Raw genomic sequence first — 19,841 nt, forward strand, 5'->3', positions numbered from 1 at the left:
TACACCCCTCTGGTCCTCTGCTGCATGTTCCTTTAGCCTTTAAATCAAAGCATTCCTCAAGCTTCTGTTCTTCAGTTCATTTCTCATATTTCTCCAGTCTTTTCTATGGCAACATCAAATGGCTTCTACCTCCCTCTTTTCATTTATACCTCCTGCCATGATCTCCCTCTCGAGCCATCAGAACTACTGCATCTCTCCAGTTAAATGTCCTCTTGATATACAAGGCCACGTTCAACTTTAGGGGCATGACAGAGTTGATGAGTGATGGATTCAGAGTCAGGAAGACTTGGGTTCATCTCCTGTTTCATATCCTTACTAATAGCAACTCTGGGCAAGTCACTTGGCCTCCATTCTTCATGTCTGTGAACCTGCGTTACCTTGATCTTTTCAAGTTCTTCTGATACCCTGGCTATGGCACCAGCATTCTCTTACTCATACATGGAAGGCAAGGCTATAAGAACTTAGTAAGCACTTAGTGTGTGCTGGATATGGTGCTGAGCCTGGGGGTATTAATACATTCCCTGCCCCGTCCCTAATTAGATTATGTTGGTCATTTTCCGAATGGATTCCACATCAGTAATATCTCTTACGTTCATTTCTACCTCTCTGTTCTATTTCCCACCTTAATTTTTGCATTAGTCTCATAATCACTTGTCTGTGTTTATGTTGTCCCCAATTCAAGTTTCAACTATAGTCAGTTCTGCTATAACATGATAAATGTCTTTCTTACATTTTATCACAGCAGTAGTCAAAGGGGAAAAGGAATTGAAACACTCAAATGAAAAATCAGTGACATGTCAAAAGGCATCCAGTGAAAGCAGTAGACAATTTTATGCATGTTAAATGGTATATAAATAAATACAAATACAGAAATATACATGTATATATAAAAAGGTCAACTTAAAGTAGGATGCAGAATCCTGTAGTGAAAGGGTGTGTACGTGGGTACAAAAGAGTTACATGAGGCATATGAAATTGTGAGTATAAAACATTTTTTAGTGAGCGATAGATTTGATTGAGTAGATTTAATAAGGCAAAGAGTTGGCAATATGTGAGTCTATAGAAATAAAATCTATGTGTATGTCATATATCACTGGCCAGCGCTGTGCAGAGAACCAGTGGGTCTTTCCATGCTTTACATATTGCTGCTTATTTACATCTGTGGTGTTTATATTTTTCTGTTTGTGTGTGTGTGTTTGCCAAGAAGCTTCTTGATTTAAGTGAGTTTTGGTGAAATTGAATATGATGACCTTGTTGATAGCAAGTTTGTTGAGTCATTCTTCAGTCATGTCTGACTCTTCCCCCATTTGAGGTTTTCTCGGCAAGTATACTGGAATAGTTTGCTGTTTCTTTCTCCGGCTCATTGTACTGATGAGGAAACTGAGACAAACAGGGTTATGACTAGTTAAGGGTCAGACAGCTAGTAAGTCTGAGGCTGGCTTTGAACCCAGGTCTTCCTGCTGCCAGGCCTTGCAGTTTATCCACTGAAGCACCTAGCTGCCCCCCATAGCCAATTAGATCACCACTATTGAGAGGGATGCCAAGGCTGTCAAAATGTTAAATCAAGGTCCTTAGCTGGTATCTTCATTTTTGAAGAATTAATTGCTGAAACTTTGTTTATATAGTACCTTTTTTTGTTTGTTTGTTTGTTTTTTTTTTTTTTTGGCAGTGCAATTGGGATTAAGTGACTTGCCCAAGATCACACAGCTGATACATGTGTCAAGTGTCTGAGGCCGGATTTGAACTCAGGTCCTCCTGACTCCAGGGCTGGCGCTCTACTCACTGTGCCACCTGGCTGCCCCAAGTACCTTAATTTTTGAATATGTTTTTCCCCCTCTCCCATCCATCTCTTGTATCAGGGAGAAGGGAAAATAAGTGAGTTTAGCAAAACTAAGCAGTGTATATGCTGTGACTGACTATATGTAGTATTTTTATGCCCATGGTCCCTCACCTCTGCACCATTTCCATCCCACTTATATTATGTTACTTTTGTATAATTCTAGTAATTTTTTTCACTCTGAATTAGTTCATATATGTCTAACTGCATTTCTGAATTCACATTTACAATTGATTATGGTCCTGCAAAATATTATATGATACTAGAACAGAGAATCTAGAATATTGAACTAAATCCACTATGGTTAAATCAAATAGGAATAAATACAGAGTTTTATAGTTGGGTTAAAAAAATTGACCTCACCAGTATCATGAGAATGAAGCTTTGGAGGTGGGATTTTAATCTAGTTCTTAAGGTAACCTCCTATGATAGTGGGCTTCCTCTCACTGGAAGGCTTCAAGCAAGAGTTGGATGACAACATATCTGGTATGTTGTAGTGCAGAGTCTTGTTCATGTCTGGGTGTGAACAGAGGTCCTGTCTCAAGTCCCTTTGAACTTTGAGTCTTTTTTCAAAATAAATATTTTATTTAGGAAATTGAATAAATACTATGTCCTTACTCTGTTTAGAACACTGTAGTAGATGGGGGGAAGATAGGTTAGTAGACTTTGTATTAAAACTAGTTTCCTGAATTCCCAATTACATTTTACTTGGTGTTTGCTGGTGAATGCCCGTGTGTTTGAATTTACTACTTTACCACTTGTAAAACATCTTTAAAAGATTTTTAAAGTAAGGGTAAATATACTGGTAGAGTCAATATGTGCTTTGTTGTATGACGTTATCTTCATTGATGTTTCAAGTGAGAAGATGATATTTTGCATCTTTAAATGTTAGAAGGAATGTAAGGAAGTAATTTTATTTACAGTTCGAGGCCTGAATTAAAAAAAAATATTCTTAGTGTGTTAAAAGTGTATGGAAAAAAGTCATATTTCTTGGTTGGCATTAAGCTGATTAATTGAAGGAAGGCATTTGATGTAATGAAAAGTTATTGAAGACCTATTACAGGGATGTCTCCTCCCTTAAATTTGCCTGTGTTTTTAAAGCCTCATTGAATTTTGACACCCAAATTTTAAAGTTACCCTATTGTATGGAGGAGGTTGTGTTCAAGTAGGAAATGAGAATCAATTTGATCTTGTAGCTGTCATTTGCACCAGAATGTATTATATTTAAATAACAATGTGTATCCATTTATCTTTCAGTTCATCCAGAGCAGCTTCCTCCGAGGCCATGGATTACACTAAAAGAACGAGACCAAATTCTACCCTCAGGTAAAGATTTTATTGTCTCTCCTCACCTTCTAAAACACGTGACATTCTGTATGGTCTTTGTGCCTTTTCTTTTTCTCTGGGCCTTTCATTAGCAATCATATCACAGCTTCACTGACTTAGGCTTCTCATAACTAGGCCATTCATAGATTCCCAAAAGAAAATATGTCTTACTCTATAGTGTTGCGTTAATGATGAGTACCTGCTTAGGTAACCAGTGCACAGTGTCAATAAGATAAATAATAGAGATTACACTGGTTTTTAAAAAAGTTTAGTGTAGAATTTTTAAGTATTAAGGCAGCAAGGTGATGCAATGAGTAGAGTACTGTGCTTTTATTCAGGAAGACCTGGGTTCAGAACCTGCCTCAGACACTTATCTGTGTGACCTTGTGTGAATCACTTAACCCTGTTTCCTTAACCATTTCCTCATCTGTAAAATGAGCTAGAGAAGGAAATGGTAAACCACTCCAGTACCTTTGTGAAGAAAACCCCAGAAGGGGTCATGAAGAGTCAGGTACAACTGAAAAATGACTAAAAAATAACTTTTTAGTATTCTCCCCAAAATATGAATTGTTAATTTGATTGTGAGCTAATGATTTGGCAATAAAGCACAATATGTAGCTGGCTAAGCAACTTCAAGTTATGTTTTAATTTTTTTGTTCCTTGTGGTATTTTTGAGAGCATTATAATATTCTTGGTGACCTCATGTTCTGGGGGCTGGGACTGATTTGATAATTGTGCTTGCAATTAAGTATCCTTTTAAAGAAAAGCTTTAATAAATATCATTTCTCCAAAGTTCGAGATGATTGGGACATGATTTTTTTGGTCTCGATAAGGACTTATCAAACATCTAATGCTACTTTTTCAATAAATTATCTTTGTGGTGTAGAGGACAGAGATCGGAATTTGGAGTCAGGAAGAGCCGAAATCAAATTCTTCCCAAGATGCTTGCTGTCTGTGTGACTCTGGAAAAGCCAGAACTTTTCCTAGCCTTGCGTTTCCTAATCTACAAAATTGGGATAGCAATAGCATCTATTTCTCAGGGTTTTTTTTGAGGATCAAACGAGCAAGGATTTGCATTTTAGTCTTGTATAAGTATTAGATAGTATTAGTTTTATGTGTAGTTATTATGAAACCTTCTGTTCTCAAAAGGTGGCTTTGTGTTTAAGAGTGAGAATTCTCAAAAATGAGTAATTTTGCCTTGGTAGTTGGAGGTGGTAGGTGTTCTGAGGGTCGAAATTCCATCAACCATTTACCCTTTTGCTCCTTCTAAAAAACACATCTGTGCCTCAACTTGAGTATTAATATGGAATTTCATTGTATAGTATCATTAAAATTGTTAATCAGTAGGATTGTGTCCCTGTAAGCCCTGCGTTATGGGGAGGTCAGTTTCCAGAACTGCAGGTGCGGTAATGATCTGTACCAAACATAGATTCTGATGATTTCCTAAAAAGCACTTAAGTGAATTCAATGTATTCAACGTTTTATAGAATCTAATTCTTCTCTACTTGTTTCTTTGTTTGTTTTTTTTTTCTTTAAACGTGGGAGGGAAACTTTTCTATTCCAAGCAGTTCTTTTTTGAGGTATTAGAATATTGTGCACCTCAGGTTTCTTGGCCTGTAGAGGTCTTGAGTTACCTCTTTTTCATTAAGAATTAGAACAGCAGGAACAACAATACTTGTTGACTTCAGAAATAGTCATGTTCTTGATATTTCCTGTTGAAGAGCTTGTGATACTTTTGTTTTTCTTCTGTGGTCATGTTCGTTAGTGGACCATAGACATTTGTGATAAAATCTTGTTCTATGAATGTGAAGAGTTTATTGACACTTGAGATGGGTAAAGATCACTGTTTGTTCATATTTCCCTTTGTGTTATATAATACTTTTTTTTTAAAGTATTTTTTAAAGAAACAGTTATTGCTAAAGTTTAGAGCATTGTGTATGTCTATGGAATAAGGCTAAAAGCCAACTGACCTTCTGAGGGATAAAATCCATCATATAGTAAGATGAGAGACGTAGTTATTTAAGAGTTCTCTAATCAGGAAGATATAAGTGTATATCGTCTTGGGAACCTGTAGGTATCCACAGTGATCAGAGCTGCTTTAGGATTGACCTAGCCAACATCTGATGCCTTTCCCTCTTCCACCTTGGACCACCACAGCCTTTAGGCCTAGCGTGGGGAAGACAGAGGCAAGCTGTATTTGTCTGCCTCCCATGATTATAAAGTAAATATATGATTTTTAGCATAATAGGTTTGGCTGTACTTTTCATGGAAATTATTGTTTAACTTAGAAGCTAGTATCAGGAAATTAGTCTCGAGATTAGATTTTGTGCATCAAACAGTTTATCTCTTGATTTCAGACCTCTAAAACTAAGGTTTATGGACTTATTCTTTAGAGTCTTCTACTGAAAGGGAGAAGGGAAGATTAGTGACTTTTGGGTGAGAAAAGGGCTTTTCAGTTTCTGCAAAAATTATACTTAACCTTACATGGGAAACTTTGGATAAGAAAATGAGTCATAGAAATATAATTTTATGGGGAATATTTAAACTACTTCAGTTTACAAACATTTATTCTGCCAAAAATAAAATGTATTTTTATTTAAGAAACTACTATAGGCTGAGCTTTGTTAGTCTAGTTCTAGATTGGTAGTTAAAAAAAAAAAAGAGAATTCCTTTAACAAACCTCTATAATTCAGACTTTTTACAAAATCATTGTGTCCCATTAGGTTTACATAGTTTTTTAGTGTATTTGAGCTAACAAAAAATCTTGTTCCAGGCATTTCTCAGTTGACAATGAAATTCTTGGTTTTTCCTTGGGGAATGAATTCTTGTACGTATATGTATGTGCTTAGTGTATGTACATATATGTGCATTTACATGATATTTCTTCATAAACAAGCTGCCTAATTTTCTCCTTTTTGTCCCTTGTTTTTTCTCCTCTTTCTCCCTAGCATCATTCACGGTTATGTGCTATAATGTGCTCTGTGATAAGTACGCCACCCGGCAGCTCTATGGCTACTGCCCATCCTGGGCATTAAACTGGGAATACAGGAAAAAGGGGATTATGGAAGAGATTGTTAACTGGGATGCAGATATCATTAGTCTTCAGGTAACAGCAGAGATTACATTGTCTTTCACTGAAAGACAAACTGGTTAAAAAATTAGCAAAACTTCAGAACAAGTACTTTATTCTTAAAAGTAAACCATACATAAAGTACTTTTTTCCACTTTCCCTTTTTTTAAACTGATTAGCGAACCTTTTCATACCAATACAAGATTTTTCAGCTCTCCGATAGACATTTTGGCTTTTCTTGATAGTGTTTTACTTTGAGGCTGAGTCATTCTCATTTGTCATATATTTAAGCAGTTAAGTTTAGGAACAAATCATTGATAAATTTGCCAAAACAGATAATTATGACATAATTTATTGCTATAAGTGTGAATAATTATAAGCAAGCTCATGTTTTAAAGTGGCGCTTGGAGGGAAAGTGGAATTTCTCCACAGTGGAGTTGTTCTCTATTGCTTCTCCTTAGTACTCTTTCAGCTGAGCATTAGAATCTCCCTTGTTATGCCATACTTTGTTAAATTTAATTGAAATAAAACTGCATTGTTGTATGATGGCCCCTCTTTTCCTTGCTATTTTCTCCAGAGTTTATAGTCATATAGTTATTTGTAAGCAAATTCTTTTCTTCTTGGTCAGGTTTTTGCCCATGATTAAATGCAAGAGGTTCGAAGGTATTTTAAAAATTGTCTGCAGCCATAAATTCCCACATAAGTTCTCTGAAGATAGGCCATAAATGCAGAGGAAAAAGGCAATTTTAAGTTGCCATTGTATTTCTTATATTTTCTTTTAACCTCCTTCTTACTGTTCATGTGTACACCTGGGGCACAACAAGTACCATGGGATGAAATTCTGCTTTTGAAAGCCAGATATTCTGAAAAGAACAGAGGCAGGGAAAGCAAAATAAGTCACAGTTAAATGATGTGTTTTCAATTACAGAAGAATCAGTACTCAGAATCAGAAATCAGAATCAAAGTCACTGAGAACCCAGTGATTTGAATGAGCATATAATTAGTAAAGATAATTTCTGATATGTATTAGTTGCCTATAAATTAAATCCTTCCCTTTTTTCTAGAAGAAAGCATCTGTTCTGTAAATGTCTAGGTTATTTTTAAAAAGCTTTCATTTAATAAAATGCAGCTTAGACAGGGCCTGGAGTCATAGGAGAGGGCAATATGTATCTAGTGCCTGGTAGCAGCAAGACCTGAGCTGAAATCCTGTTACTAGTTGTGTGAACCTGAGCAAGTCCCTCAGTCTCCTTCTTTCTTAGTTTCTTCATTTAAGATTTTCTTTGGTCAGTGGGTGAGACTGGAAAATGAGAAGTAATTATTTATAATTTTAAAAAATTCTCCCTTTACCTTGAAATATGTTATTCATTAAACACCTCCTCTGTAATATGATTTTTTAAAATTTTTAATGGCCATTTTTGAATGTACCTTAGATTTTAGTTGGTAAAAACCTATTTGGTGAGGGGACCCTTCTTTATTTTAAATTAACCATTCCTCTCTGATATCTCTCTTAGATTTTCCTCATTGTCTTGTGGATGATGACTCTTCTCTTTTCTCAGGAAGTGGAAACAGAGCAATACTTCACCCTCTTTCTGCCGGCATTAAAGGAGCGTGGATATGATGGATTTTTTTCTCCAAAGTCACGTGCCAAAATCATGTCTGAGCAGGAGAGAAAACATGTGGACGGTTGTGCAATATTCTTCAAAACAGAAAAGTGAGTAAAAGGAACAAACCATAGTGACCCAGACACAGTTTCTTACTTCTCACCTACTTGAAATCCCTGGGGTAATAGAGAAGGCTGCTCAGTCAGTTAAGCTCAATAGTTGACCTGGGGCTCTTCTGTGGCTTTCCTGCCTGCCCCTAGTGGTCTACGCTTCTTGGGCCTGTCTTCACAGGCTCTATTACCTTGGATGATGGCAGTGAGGCTGGTGCTCTGCTGGATGCTCTGGAGTGCAGTGCCCTTGGGTATATCCATCATGGTATGAGGGGCAGTCCTAGTTAAGGTTGTCATGGTAGTTGTGGGAAGTAAATATTACCCAGCATTCAGAGAGTGAGTTGGTATTTGAGCTGCTAATAATCCTGTGGAGAGTACAGAGCAGGATATGTAGCCCAAAGCAAGAGGGTTGTCTATTAGAAACAATAATAGACATTTGCACAAAATCCTATGTTCACAATGATTCTGTGGTGTTGATGGTATATTATTACCCCATTTTTATTATCCTATTCCTCATGCAAGAAGAAATATGAAGATCACAGGTATATCCTGATCCTCCCTCCTGAGTCTGGAAGTCTTCCTCTGAGAGCAGTCTCTCTCAATACAGACACCTTCACTCAGATTAGTAGTTATTTTAGTCTGAGATGCAGTCTGTGCCTCGTACATACTAAGGAAAGGCTTGGGATAGACTGGAGGCTTGAAGGGGGAAAGGAGAATCCAGATAGGCTTTTTAGGCCTATCTGCATAGGGTCTCTAAACTAATTTGAGTCTCTTTCCCAACCAACCTTATTTAAATATCCTTACCAATAATTTTCTGAAGCAAATTATGCTATTAATGATGGCTTTCTTATTTGGACTGAGGCATTTCACGTGTTGTTACACTTTCCTGTTGTGCTGTCTTTTTTATTAGTGTCCTGCTCAATTTTCACTTTTTCTTTTTAAAGCCTTAAAACATTGATTCTTAATTTGGTATCTGTGATCTTGTGTTTTAATTTAACTTTATTCAAGTGTTATCTGTTGAGTTAGTTTCATCTTTAATCCTCTATTTTAGACCTTTTAAAACATTCTGAGGAATTGTCCATAGACTTGCGCACATGGGACAAGAAAGGTTAACAGTCCCTTCTTTAGAGACATACACATACCTCTCCACTCACCTCTTGTATTAGATTCTCCTAATATCTCTTCTCCTACTTCCGTAATATCTCACATTTCTCTACACCTAGATTTATTTCAGTTGTGTGTTTGTGTGGTGTTTGGCCTCTTTTCTGAATTCAATTTCCCTATCATGGAGGGACAGAGACTTCTCTTTTGTTCCCTTGAACAGTACTCTGCACACCATGGGCATTTAAGTGAATGTTGAATAGAATAGAATCTGATTTGGACCATCGTTGAAGGCCATCCTGAGTAAAATAGCCATTGTCTGTCAGTACAACTTGAATAGAGAATAGGATATAGAAAGTCTTCAAGCTCATGATTAGAAACGTGTTGGTATTCAGTGAGCTTAGCAGCCACTGAAAAAAATGGTCATTGCCATGCTTTACTTCAGTAGTGCCATGCCGCTGCTTTCCTTCAGATCCTGATGTAACTGTTCATTCTTCTCATCTACCGAGTGTAGTAGAAAGAGCCCGAGATTTGAAGCTTTGAATTTGTACTTGCTCTACCTCCATGAGTTGGGCAAGTAACATGACCTCTCTGGGTCCCAGTTTCCTCATTGGTTAAATCACAGGATTGTACTAACATACTGTTAAGTATGTTAGAGTTTAAATCTAATTGTCCTATAATTTCCTCAGGCAAACCTCTCATCTTCATCCCCCCCTTCCAAAAAGCAATCCACAAAAAAAGTCTACTAATCTAGTAAGGTCATTTTTTAAAATTTGCAACCTTTACTCTTACCTCTGTTCTTTTTGAAGAGGACATTGCTATTGAGGTATAGTATAAGTCAGCAGTCCAGAGAAGAGGGTAATGTTAATTGAGATAGCACAAAAGTTTTAGGGTAGGCAAAATTATAGTTTCAACAGCATTTTTGCTCTCCTAGCCGCTAACGAAGAATTTATTTGCTAAAAGGAGAGCATCTATTAAATTTCTTGACTTGTCTTTCTGATAATTTCACATTTCAAAAGGTTAAGGAAATTCCAATTCTGGAATTAATTCTGACCAATGAGGAAGAAGGGGTCAGTCAAGTAAAAGGAGCTTTTGGGCAGATAATGATCATTGTCTTGGATTTTGTATAGCGAGGGAAGAAAATGTACATACAACCAGATAAACTATTTGGCTTTGGCTTAGAAGAAGTAGATTTCATAAAATAAATTCAGACCACAGTTGGACCCAATTCCATTGCTAAAGACTCTGAACGTCGTAAGATTTAAGACATTCTGAGCATATAATCTGAAATTAAACACCCAGTGTGTGCTTAGTGCTGTGAGTTGTTAGTTATAAAATTTTCTCAAGAGGTTTATAAGAATCTCTCCTCCTCTCCCTCTCTCTGTTAAGCATAGCGAAACCAAAGCTCGCTTTGCCATGGTGAGTACTTTTGTGGGATACCTGGTGTTAAGTCATTTGTTGACAACCTGTTGGTTTCATTATATGCCAGAGTGACTTTTCTATTTGGGTCAAAAATACAAGAAAACATTAACATTTTAAAAAGATTTAAATAAAGTAATGTGCCTATCTGAACAATATTTTGACTTGAACTTAGAAAAAGGACACTTATAAAAAATTAATGGAGCAGGAATATTTGTAGTTCAGGCATTTCAGTCATGTTCCCATTTGGGGCTTTCTTGGGAAAGGTACTGGAGTGGTTTGCTCCTTCCTTCTCCAGCTCATTTTACAGATGAAGAATCAGAGGCATATGAGGTTAAATGACTTGACTAGGGTCATACAGCAAGTAAGTGCCTGAAACTGACCTTCCTTACTCCTGGCCTGACACTCTATCCACTGTGCCACCTAGCTGCTCCCAGAAGGAATATAACTAGTAGTAAATACAGTGGAAAGAGCCCTCTAAAGGATATCAATAAGGTAAAAAAAAAATTCCCAGAATGCTCTGAGCCTTACCTCTTAAAAAAGAAAAAAAATGTGAAGCCACATTGTTTAAAAAGCCATGTTTGGGAGCAATGGAAGCGGTAGGATGTAAGCTCCTTATTGAAATTTTGTCCCTTTCTCTTCAGTGATTAACACCGTGCCTCAGATACAGAAAATATCTAGTTGATGTTTGTTGAAGAAATAATCTGTTAAGACAGATGGTTAAATACCAATAGACAACAGAGAGGAGTCTTACCCAGCTCTTAGTTTGCTTCCGTCTTGTATGGAGCAGGAGAGCAGAAGTGAGGGATTCAGCCCCTGAGGTCTGCAGGGTTGAATGAATTTTCTCCCAAGGAAATGAAGACCCTCCCACATGTAGGAGGATGCAGTGACAGGCTGTGTGGATACAAATAGGAAATTGTCTGCATTCACAGTCCTTGCTCTTGAGCTTATTTGTGGAAAGGAGCTGATATATACCAATGAAACCACCTTATAATTAGGCAGAAATGCAAATGAGAGGGTCATGAACAGTGGTGTAAGAATCCAAAGCGGGAAAGATCACCTTCAGGTTTGAGATTAGGGATTGTTTATTGAAGAAAGTAAAATCTTAGCTTTGAAGAAAGGGAAGGAATTCATCATGGATTGGAAGTGGAGTGGGAGGTAGGGTTAAAAAGACCATTCCAGACAAAGAATCGTGGGAGAAAACGAATGGCTATGGCCAAGTGCTTACCAAGAAACAGTATATATCAAACACTATAAAGAACTTTGTCAAATTATAAGAATATGAGTTGTTCCTCAATTGATAAATGGTCAAAGGATATAAACAGGCAGTTTTCTAATGAAGAAATCAAAACAATTTATAGTCTTAGAAGATTGGTGAAAGACTATTATGGTTTCCTCCATTACACTGTTATATAATAGGAGAAAAATAAATTCATTTGGAGTTCTCTATGTAAAAAAAAAAACAGCAGCAGTAATTGATTGATAAAATTGTTGGACAGAAATGGTCTGGAAAGCTGGAAAGAAGAAAGTTTAGGTTATACTGTTGAAAGCCTTGAATGACAAGTCAAAGAGTCTATATTTTATAGAGAGCTACTAAAGGTTTTTGAATAGATGAAATGGAGAGTGATTTATACATTTACATACATAGGCAGTGGCATGAAGGGTAGACTGGAATCAGGGAAGACCAGTGTTTATTCTGTTAGTATTGAGGGCCAAAGCTAGAGCAGTGATACCTTGAGAGAGAGACTTCCTGGGTAGCTTTGAGAAGATAGGATGTACAAAATACTGAGATTGGGTAAATGTTCCAGGTTTCCACAAGGTTTGTTTTACCCAATTGTAGGTCATCCAGTGTTGATTGATGTTTGTGAGCCTGCATCTAGAATGTATTCATTAGAAACCAATTCTGTCAAGCCAATCTTATTCCTTACCTGTTCTAATAGTCGTTAGATCATCACACCACAGAACTGGAGTTGGAATCCATCATTGAGAACTTTTGAGACCCTCCCTTCATAGTTCTTGGGAACAAGATGCAGAAACAGTTGGGGAGAGGAAAACTACCCCCAGCAACGTTTGTATCAAATTCATGTTCACCCACACAGCTTTCATTTTTGTTAATAATTGGGAAATTAACCATCGCAGTCGTTCTATTAGATGGTATTTAGGGGAGAATGTGAGCGTGTGCTAATTGTGTAAGAACAAAACAGTTCACTAAAAGAACTAGAGGGTAAAACAGATATGAACATGCCAGAATAAATGAGGTATAATGCGCACCGGTGCATGCACCTCCCCCCAACCCGCTCCACTCAAGGTGAGTGAGTTTGGGTGGCACAGTGAATGTAATGTTTCTTGTTAATTTTTCTAACAAGGCATGATAAAATTTGCCCTGGATAAGTCATAAAGTGAGGTTGTTGAACGAGACTGCTTCTGAGTTCCATTACAGTCCAGTGTCTGTGATGCAAGCATTCTATAATTCTAATTGAACTGTCCATGTTCTGCATGTGCATGGTTCTCTGGTGGTTTGCTGAAGGAGGTCTTCAGTATTTGACCCACTTCTGTTCAACATTTTTATCAGTCATTAAAATGGAAGGAGTAGCTAATACATTGGGATAATTGTATCAGAAATTTTAAGAAGAAATAGTAAATTGTGCATCAGCCACACCAGAGACAGGGCACATACGCCTGTTGACCCTGAGAAAGTCAAACGGTTGAAACTCAGTGACTCAGCACTCAGACCCGCACTGCCCAGGCTCAGTGGCTCTGAGCTTCATCATTCTGTGTCCTGAGATGGAGGAGAAGGCCCAGACAGGAAACAAGAGGACCCTGGGAAGAAACCAAATAGAGCTTCAGAGAAGGTGCTTGACAGAATTGGATAGAGAATAAATAACTTAGAACAGAAAGTAATATGTTATTGAAGAACAGATTCCCTGAAATCTAGCATATGCCAAATAGATATCAGTGATTCTGTGAGGCAGCAAGAAATATTAGAACAACGTCAAAAATTGAAAAAGTAGGACAAAAATATAAGATTTGCTAACTCACCCTGGAGAGAGGTCAAGAAGTGATAATTAAGAAGCATTGTTTGATGCTTCTTTGATGGATTCTTTGAAAACCAAGGTTTTGGAAGAAAATCTGTATACTATTTTCAAGAATTTACAAATGAGAGAATTCTGGAAGAAAGCTGAGTAAGTTAAAAAACTTACGATTCTCCAAATTTTCTCCACAAAAAAGACAGAACATCACTTTAGAGCAGCAGAAATGAACACTGGGTTAAAGCAGTTGTCCTCTTAAAGATAACTTGAGAAGACCTCAGGAAGACCCAGTGAAGTTCCGAGGTACAAACACCTCCAGGCCCACTACAGCAGGATCAACAAACCATAAGCCCTAGGGGTAGCTGGGTTGAGAAGCAGCCTCAGTCTGAGAAACATTCCTCTCACATTCAATGTGTGTAGGTGTGGGTGGGGGGTGAGAGAGGAGTGGGAGTGGGGAAGGGGTGTCTGACAGCTGAGTAGGAAAAGATTGAGGGACACCAAGCACAGCTGCACTGACCAGAGTGTCTGGGCCTATGGCTGTGGGGAGAAAAACCTAACACACATTTTGTTAGTGCATTAGCATGGGGCAGCAACCCTCTTGGCTGTGGGCACTTGAAGGAGATCAGTGTCTCTGGTTTCAGTTCTGGGGCAGAGAGGACAGCTGTGGTTTGTAACCACCAGAGGAATGGGACCACAGGGAGCAATGTCATTTGCGGAACAGTGGGCTGTGGCCCCAAGATAACAGTAAGAAGGACCTGAGGCTTGTGTCGTCATTCCCCATACTTCTGGCCTAGAACTTGATTACACTAACAGCTGCTAAAAACAAATGAAACAAAAAATAAAATGAGTAATCAAAGGAGAAAGATCCCAACCATACATAGTTATCATGGGGATAGGGAGAAGATCTGGTTTCATATTCAGAGGAAGATGATGGAGCTGAAAAAGCTACTTCTTTTTCAGTGAGAAGTGTTAGATGGTCTCAAGCACAAAGAGTTCTTGGAAGAACTGAAAAAGAACTTTAAAAATGAGAGAGATCGGGGCAGCTAGGTGGCGCAGTGAGTAGAGCACTGGCCCTGGAGTCAGGAGAACCTGAGTTCAAATCCTGCCTCAGACATTCGACACATGTACTAGCTGTGTGACCTTGGGCAAGTCACTTAACCCCAATTGCCTTGCCTTCCCCCCTCAAAAAAAAAAGAGAAAGAAAAAATGAGAGAGATTGAGGAAAAATTAGGAAAAAATAGACCAATCCAAGGAAATTGTGAAAAGTCAACCAACTAGAAATAGAGAGCATCAAAAACTTAAGGAAGAAAATAATTCCTTGAAAACTGCAGTTGGGCAGTTGAAAGCTGATGGTGTTCTAAGACACTGAGAAATCATAAAATCAAAAGAATGAAAAAATAAAAGAAAGTGAAACATTTCATCAGAGAAGCAACCGATCTGGAGAACAGATTGAGGAGAAATGTTAGTCGGACTACCTGAAAATTATGATTAAAAAAAGAAATCCTTCGTTCCAGAAAACATAAGTATTAACTTTTCTACCTTGCTTTAGCTAGGTGGAGGCCAGAATGCCTTTTAAAAGGAAAAATCTTGTGTTGAGAGCTGGCTGAGAGATAGTATTCAATTGAGTGTATTTTTTTTTTGCGTGCCCACAAATACAGAGTGCTGTAATGAGTATTGTGGAAAACAGAAAGGAATCCTGTGTAAGGGAATGCTTACATTTAGGATAAAACCAAAAAATACAAAGCTGTGCAGCTCCTAGGAATGCAAATGAGGGAGATGCCACAATGAAAAGGGCTAGTCAAGGAAGATCTTTTGGAGGAGGTGATATTTGAGCTGAGCCTTGTATGTTGGGTAAAGAGATAAATTGTTCTCCTCGTACTACCCCTGATACAGTTGTGTATTGGGATCCCATAAAATCTTATAGCAGTTCATCATGGCTTCTTAGAGAGCTTGTTTTGAAGAGAAATTTTAATAAAGCTGCATAAGTAGGTAAAATTTAATTGATAAGGCAAGAAATCTGATTTGTAAAATCATGGATAGACAGGAAAAGATCATCCCTCTTTTTGTTGGTTGTAGGACACAGTATCTATGTGGCAGATGACTTTCCTACTTTATATTTGCTGTGACTCCTCACCCAGCACTCTGCCCCCTTCTTGTGCACACATTTATGTATCATCCCTAGAAGTGAACCCTATAATTATACAAACCTTCCCTTATAGTTGTTGTGTAAAGCAGTACTGATGAGACCCGGATGGCTTAGCCTGGTGTTTCAGACCTGCCACAAGCAGATTGCTGGAGGCAAGGAAAAGGGAGGAATTTGCATTCAGTGAGGCAGTTGAAAGAATATAAACATTTTCCTCTCCTAGGACACCCTCTGTCTCAGATGTTTGTGGACCCTTTTGGCAGTCTGGTGATGCCTGTGGACCTCATCTTAAAATAATATTTTTAAATGCACATAATAAGATACTTAGGCTTCCAAAGAAAACCAACTATACTGAAATTTAGTCAACACAAATGACCCTTGGTGAAAATCTATTCTATCCCTAAAGCACTTTTCTCTGGAGTGGCTGTGAGACTTGACATAGTTATTGTCCCCCCTGAGCACCGATCATCTCAATGCCTTTCACGTGTTATTGTGCCTTCCAGATTTACATTGGTGCAGAAACACACGGTGGAATTTAACCAGGTGGCCATGGCGAATTCCGATGGATCAGAAGCCATGCTGAACAGAGTCATGACGAAGGATAACATTGGCGTTGCTGTGGTTTTAGAGGTCCACAAAGAATTGTTTGGAGCAGGTGAGCACCCCTGGGGTCGCTGGACTTCAGGGGACATCACAGCTTATTTGTTCCTCAACTTAAATTTCATTTTGGTGATTAGATGTCTGGTGAGAATAAAATGTGACACTTTATGAAGGAATACATGTCTGGCTAACAAGTGTGAGTGGTGCTTTAGTTTGTCCTTCTAAAATAACCTTTGAAAACAGGAAATGTTTTGATCAGACTGAAATTAGAAAACACGAGGATTCCTTTTTCTAACTACGTTAGCTTAGGTTTTTAAGTTTAACCCATATATTCAACTGTTGTTTTTGGTGAGTCACTGCTTACATCTTTCCCTTACTAATTCTTCTGAACCTAGTGTTTACACAGAACTGGTTACTGTATTCTTCCTTCCTGCTACCTACCTTGTGCACATTTTTAATGATCCCTGGTAAAGGTTGGGCAGGAGCAGAGAAAAGAGATGATTCCTATCAATCGATTACTTTTGTTGTTTATAAGTGGCAAGTTGAAACGTCTCATGACCCTCCCTGTCCGACATTAGCCTATCTCTTAGATTAGATTAGATTAGATTCGAGGGTTCAGACTTTGTTTCAAGTTATGTTTTTTTGTTGAGTATTCTTTTTTTTTGGAGGGGGGAAGGCAGAGCAATTGGGATTAAGTGACTTGCCCAAGGTCACACAGCTAGGAAGTGTGTCTGAGGTCAGATTTGAACTCAGATCCTCCTGACCCCAGAGCCAGTTCTCTACTCACTGAGCCACCTAGCTGCCCCTTGTTGAGTATTCTTTATGTAAAATTCCACACTCTTAAGTCTTTCAGGTTTTTTAAGAAGAGTAAGCATGATGCATGTGAATTACTGGACCTTTGGTCATTGCATTTAATCTTAACTGTTTCCATTGCAGGAGTTGTATTCTCTTAGTTTTGCTTTCTTTACTCCATACTAGTTGATATCAATCATAGGTTTCTTTGAATTCTTGATACTCATTTTCCAGCACAATGTGTTAGGCACTTGCTTCCATATACCTGTTTTTTCACGCATTTGGCAGTAAGTAGGTAGGTCAAGCTCCCATTCACTTTTATCAGGACGTGGATTTGAGCTGTAATGGATTATGAAAGTTGCCTGGCTGAACCCTTTCATTTTATAGATAAGGGAATGGAGGCCCAGCTACGTCAGAACACTTAAATTCACATAGATGGGGCAAAACAGAACTTTGTCCTTTAGAGTAATGACCACCTACCTATTCCCACACACCAAGCTCCCTTAACCCCTTCTGAGTGATTTTCACTTCTACAAAAGGTGCTGCTGTGAATGTTTGTTTCTGGGACTGTTTTTTCCTGTTGACCTAGAGTCCCCAGTGTTGGAGTTTCTGGGTTAAAGGACGTAAGCATGCTACGTAGTAGAGGAAACCTCAAATTAACTACTCTTAATTGTCATATTGTATGACTGGATGAACTTCAGTATCATTAGCCATGGAGGACAGTTTGTATTCTCATCCTTTTCTTTTATCACAGAATCTGTATTAAAAATTCCTTTTTTTTTTACCTAGATTATTAGTGATTGTATGTCCAAGGACTTTATAGAGACCCTGTATATTGGAATTCTGACATATCTATATATGCTTATTTGTATATAGAGATGTATAGATATAATTTAAGCCAATAAAGTGATATAAATACATTTGCCAGTGGAGTTTTATAATTGAAGATGAATGCTTTATCCCTCCATTTTTTACAATGGAATATGTGGAACCTTTTTATTGTGGAGTATGTATTCTTTTGCAAGCACAATTTAGTATTTCAAGACATACGTTGACTACATATTAATGTATAATATCCAGTCTGACTGTGGTTTCACTTTATTGTATGATTGGGGGGTGTGGATTCTGTTACTTCTGAAAGTTAACTTTGAGTCCTAAGATGCCATAAATAATAATTTAAGTAATTTGCTGTCTTTGGTTTTCAGAGCGTTATTTTCCCAAGCAAAATCCCCTGGCATTCAATAGTTCTGAGCAGAGACATCCAAAAGATTTCATTAGATGTTTTTGAGAGACAATCTTTGGCTATAGATACTGTGTGATTAATTGTCCATAGGGATTTTGACATTTTTGTTTCTTTCTTTTTCTAACAATTGAATTTAGGTATGAAACCTATTCATGCTGTAGAAAAACAGCTACTTATTGTGGCAAATGCCCATATGCATTGGGATCCAGAATATTCTGATGTGAAACTCATTCAAACTATGATGTTTGTCTCAGAAGTAAAAAACATCTTGGAGAAAGCCTCTAGTAGGCCTGGTAGCCCATCTACAGATCCTAATTCCATCCCGCTGGTGCTATGTGCGGATCTTAACTCATTGCCGGATTCAGGTATTTAAGAAATGCCTTACTTTTTTTTTAAAATGTTGCCTTTACTTTTAGTTGAAACATAGATAGAGGTATGTCTGTATCTGGAGAGAGAGTTTCATTTTCCAGATCATTTAGCTCTGAGGAGTAATGTTAATAACATTTGTGAATTTTTAAATCAGAGTGCTATTTATTGAGAATTTTGTGCTAGGGTAATAAAAATTTTCTGTTTATCTAAAGTATTTTTGAAGCCTTTAAATAATTTGACTAGATCCTTTGAATACATCAGTTATTTTTTAAAAATTTTATTTGTTTTTAGTTTTCAACATTCGCTTTTATAAAATTTTGAGTTCTGAATTTTTACCCCTCCTCAAGACAGCATGCAATCTGGAATACATCATTTATTTTAAGAATTAAATTTTAAATGTAAAAATTTTAACCCTGAATGTTTTGGTGAATAACATGATTGAAATTTATTTCTAGTATCACTGTGTTTATGTCAGTACTTTGACATAAAAGTAGTACTCAACAATAAATAACAAAATTACTTGACTATCTATTATTTTGTATTTATTGAATGTTAGAGCCAGATATGGTACCAGTTCCCTTGTACCTCAGGGGTATGTTTAAAAAATCTTGGAGAACAGCTAGGTGGCACAGTGAATAGAGCACCCACTCTGGAGTCAGGAGAAACTGACACTTGGCACTTACTAGGTGTGTGTCCTTGGGCAAGTCACTTAACCCCAATTACCTTGCCTTTCCCCCTCCAAAATTTTCTTTTCATTTAATACTTTATTTTTCCCCAATTACATGTAAAAATAATTTTTAACATTCTTTTCTTTATACTTTGAATTCTAAGAAACTTAGTTTTTGAGAAATTCCAAATTCTTTCACTCCCCTTCTTCACTCCCTCACCCCACCCCCCTTCTGAAGGCAGTTTGTAAAACATTTTTAAATTAGTAAAACATTTTCATATTGGTCATATTGTGAAAGAAAACATGGAACAAAAAAAGACCCTCAAGAAACATAAAGGAAACAAAGCATGCTGTGATCTGCATTCAAGCTTCATCAGTTGTTTTTCTGGAAATGGGTAGCATTTTTTCATCATGAGTCCTTGGGAATTATCTTAGATTGTTGCATTGCTAAGAGTAGCTAAGTCATTCACAGTTGATTGAGGTGCAGTATTGCTGTTACTGCATACACTGTTCTCCTGGTTCTGTTCAATTCAC

The 19,841-nt window shown here is 37.5% G+C and overlaps 1 protein-coding gene across 1 annotated transcript in view; it reads left to right on the forward strand.

The window, feature by feature from the left end:
* Positions 1-19,841, forward strand: part of CNOT6L (CCR4-NOT transcription complex subunit 6 like) — a 73,235-nt gene that overhangs the window by 43,400 nt on the left and 9,994 nt on the right. The window contains exons 7-11 of the mRNA XM_036764966.1: positions 3,095-3,163; positions 6,112-6,269; positions 7,790-7,944; positions 16,140-16,291; positions 18,409-18,636. Of these exons, the coding sequence (XP_036620861.1) occupies positions 3,095-3,163; positions 6,112-6,269; positions 7,790-7,944; positions 16,140-16,291; positions 18,409-18,636 (762 nt within the window). The remainder of the gene's footprint in view (positions 1-3,094; positions 3,164-6,111; positions 6,270-7,789; positions 7,945-16,139; positions 16,292-18,408; positions 18,637-19,841) is intronic.

The sequence above is a fragment of the Trichosurus vulpecula genome, chromosome 6 (assembly GCF_011100635.1).
Source record: "Trichosurus vulpecula isolate mTriVul1 chromosome 6, mTriVul1.pri, whole genome shotgun sequence".
Lineage (NCBI taxonomy): Eukaryota > Metazoa > Chordata > Mammalia > Diprotodontia > Phalangeridae > Trichosurus > Trichosurus vulpecula.